The 1,252-nt window shown below is 45.4% G+C and overlaps 1 protein-coding gene across 1 annotated transcript in view; it reads left to right on the top strand.

Moving 5' to 3' along the window:
- Window positions 1-234: 234 nt before the first annotated feature.
- The window catches only part of EMH_0073110 (bromodomain-containing protein, putative), a gene marked incomplete at both ends in the record, with an annotated part of 4,869 nt that continues 3,851 nt past the window's right edge, over window positions 235-1,252 (top strand). The window contains 2 exons of the mRNA XM_013499286.1: window positions 235-422; window positions 643-760. Coding sequence (XP_013354740.1) covers window positions 235-422; window positions 643-760 — 306 coding nt within the window. The remainder of the gene's footprint in view (window positions 423-642; window positions 761-1,252) is intronic.

Genomic DNA, 1,252 nt, shown 5'->3' with positions numbered 1-1,252 from the left:
AAACCCTAAACCCTAGAAACCCCTAAACCCTAGAAAACCCTAAACCCTAGAAAACCCTAAACCCTAGAAAACCCTCGATTTTATAAAATGGTTTGTGGTTGCAGATTTATGTATTTGCATTATATATTACAGTGTGGAGGGTTTTATATCGTATGGAATTTCAAAATTAGGGTTTAGGGTTTAGGGTTTAGGGTTTAGGGTTTGTGCAGGATTCGTCGTTGTCAGAGCGGATCAATGTGGGAGCAGCAGCTGTTGTCTGAAACCTCCATCAGCTACCAGCTAGAAGCAGCAGCAGCTCTTGGTGGTTTGCTGCCGCAGCAGCAGCAGCAGGGGGGTTTAGGGGGAGAGGATGCGGTGAAGGCGCATGCAGTATTGGCTCTGAGTAAAGCCCTAGCAGCTCATAGATCTCACCCTTTCTTCAGGTATTTTTCTAAACCCTAAACCCTAAACCCTAAACCCTCAAATATATATATAAACCCTACAAACCCTAGAAACCCTAAACCCTAGAATTTTATATGAACTCGTAAACCACCAAAAAATATCAAATTTTCACCCAAAACTCACACAGATACAAACAATACCATTTCTAGGGTTTAGGGTTTAGGGTTTAGGGTTTAGGGTTTAGGGTTTAGGGTTTTGCAGGGCTCGAGCTGCGTTTGCTCTCACTCGGCTGCACAATACGGGGGGAGAAGAAAGCGGGGCGGCATGGAAAGCCCTAGCAAATTATATTTCTTCTTTTCACAGCGAAGCGGTTCTAGACGTAAACCCTAAACCCTAAACCCTAAACCCTAAACCCTAGATTCTAAACCCTAAGGACTTGAAGGGATATATGTATACGCGATAGCAGCTGGGGTATAGCCAAGGAGACAGAATTTATATTTTATTTTTTTTTGTAATCTATAAACATTATTTTTTTTCAGGGTTTAGGGTTTAGGGTTTAGGGTTTAGGGTTTAGGGTTTAGGGTTTAGGGTTTNGGGAGGGCCCAACAAGTGGAGAGTGGAGTGTATCTGCACCAGCCTCAGCATCTGCTGCTGCTGCTGCTGCAGCAGCAGCAGCAGCAGCAGCAGCAGCAGCAGGGGGGGGGCCCCCACCCACCGAAACACGGGGGCCCCCCGCCGATACCCTCAGACTTTCTTATTATGCATGCACAGCCCCAGAAAGCCGTTTTCTTCGTTATTTTTTCAGTGCTGTTTCTCTTGTTAGAGATGCAAAAGGATTGTAAAACTTTTGCTGCTGCTGCTGCTGCTGCTG

This window comes from Eimeria mitis, genomic scaffold (genome assembly GCF_000499745.2).
Source record: "Eimeria mitis Houghton genomic scaffold, Emh_scaff4175, whole genome shotgun sequence".
Taxonomy (NCBI): domain Eukaryota; phylum Apicomplexa; class Conoidasida; order Eucoccidiorida; family Eimeriidae; genus Eimeria; species Eimeria mitis.
Note: the sequence above shows the minus strand (reverse complement) of the source record. Positions and strands in the feature narration are given on the sequence as shown.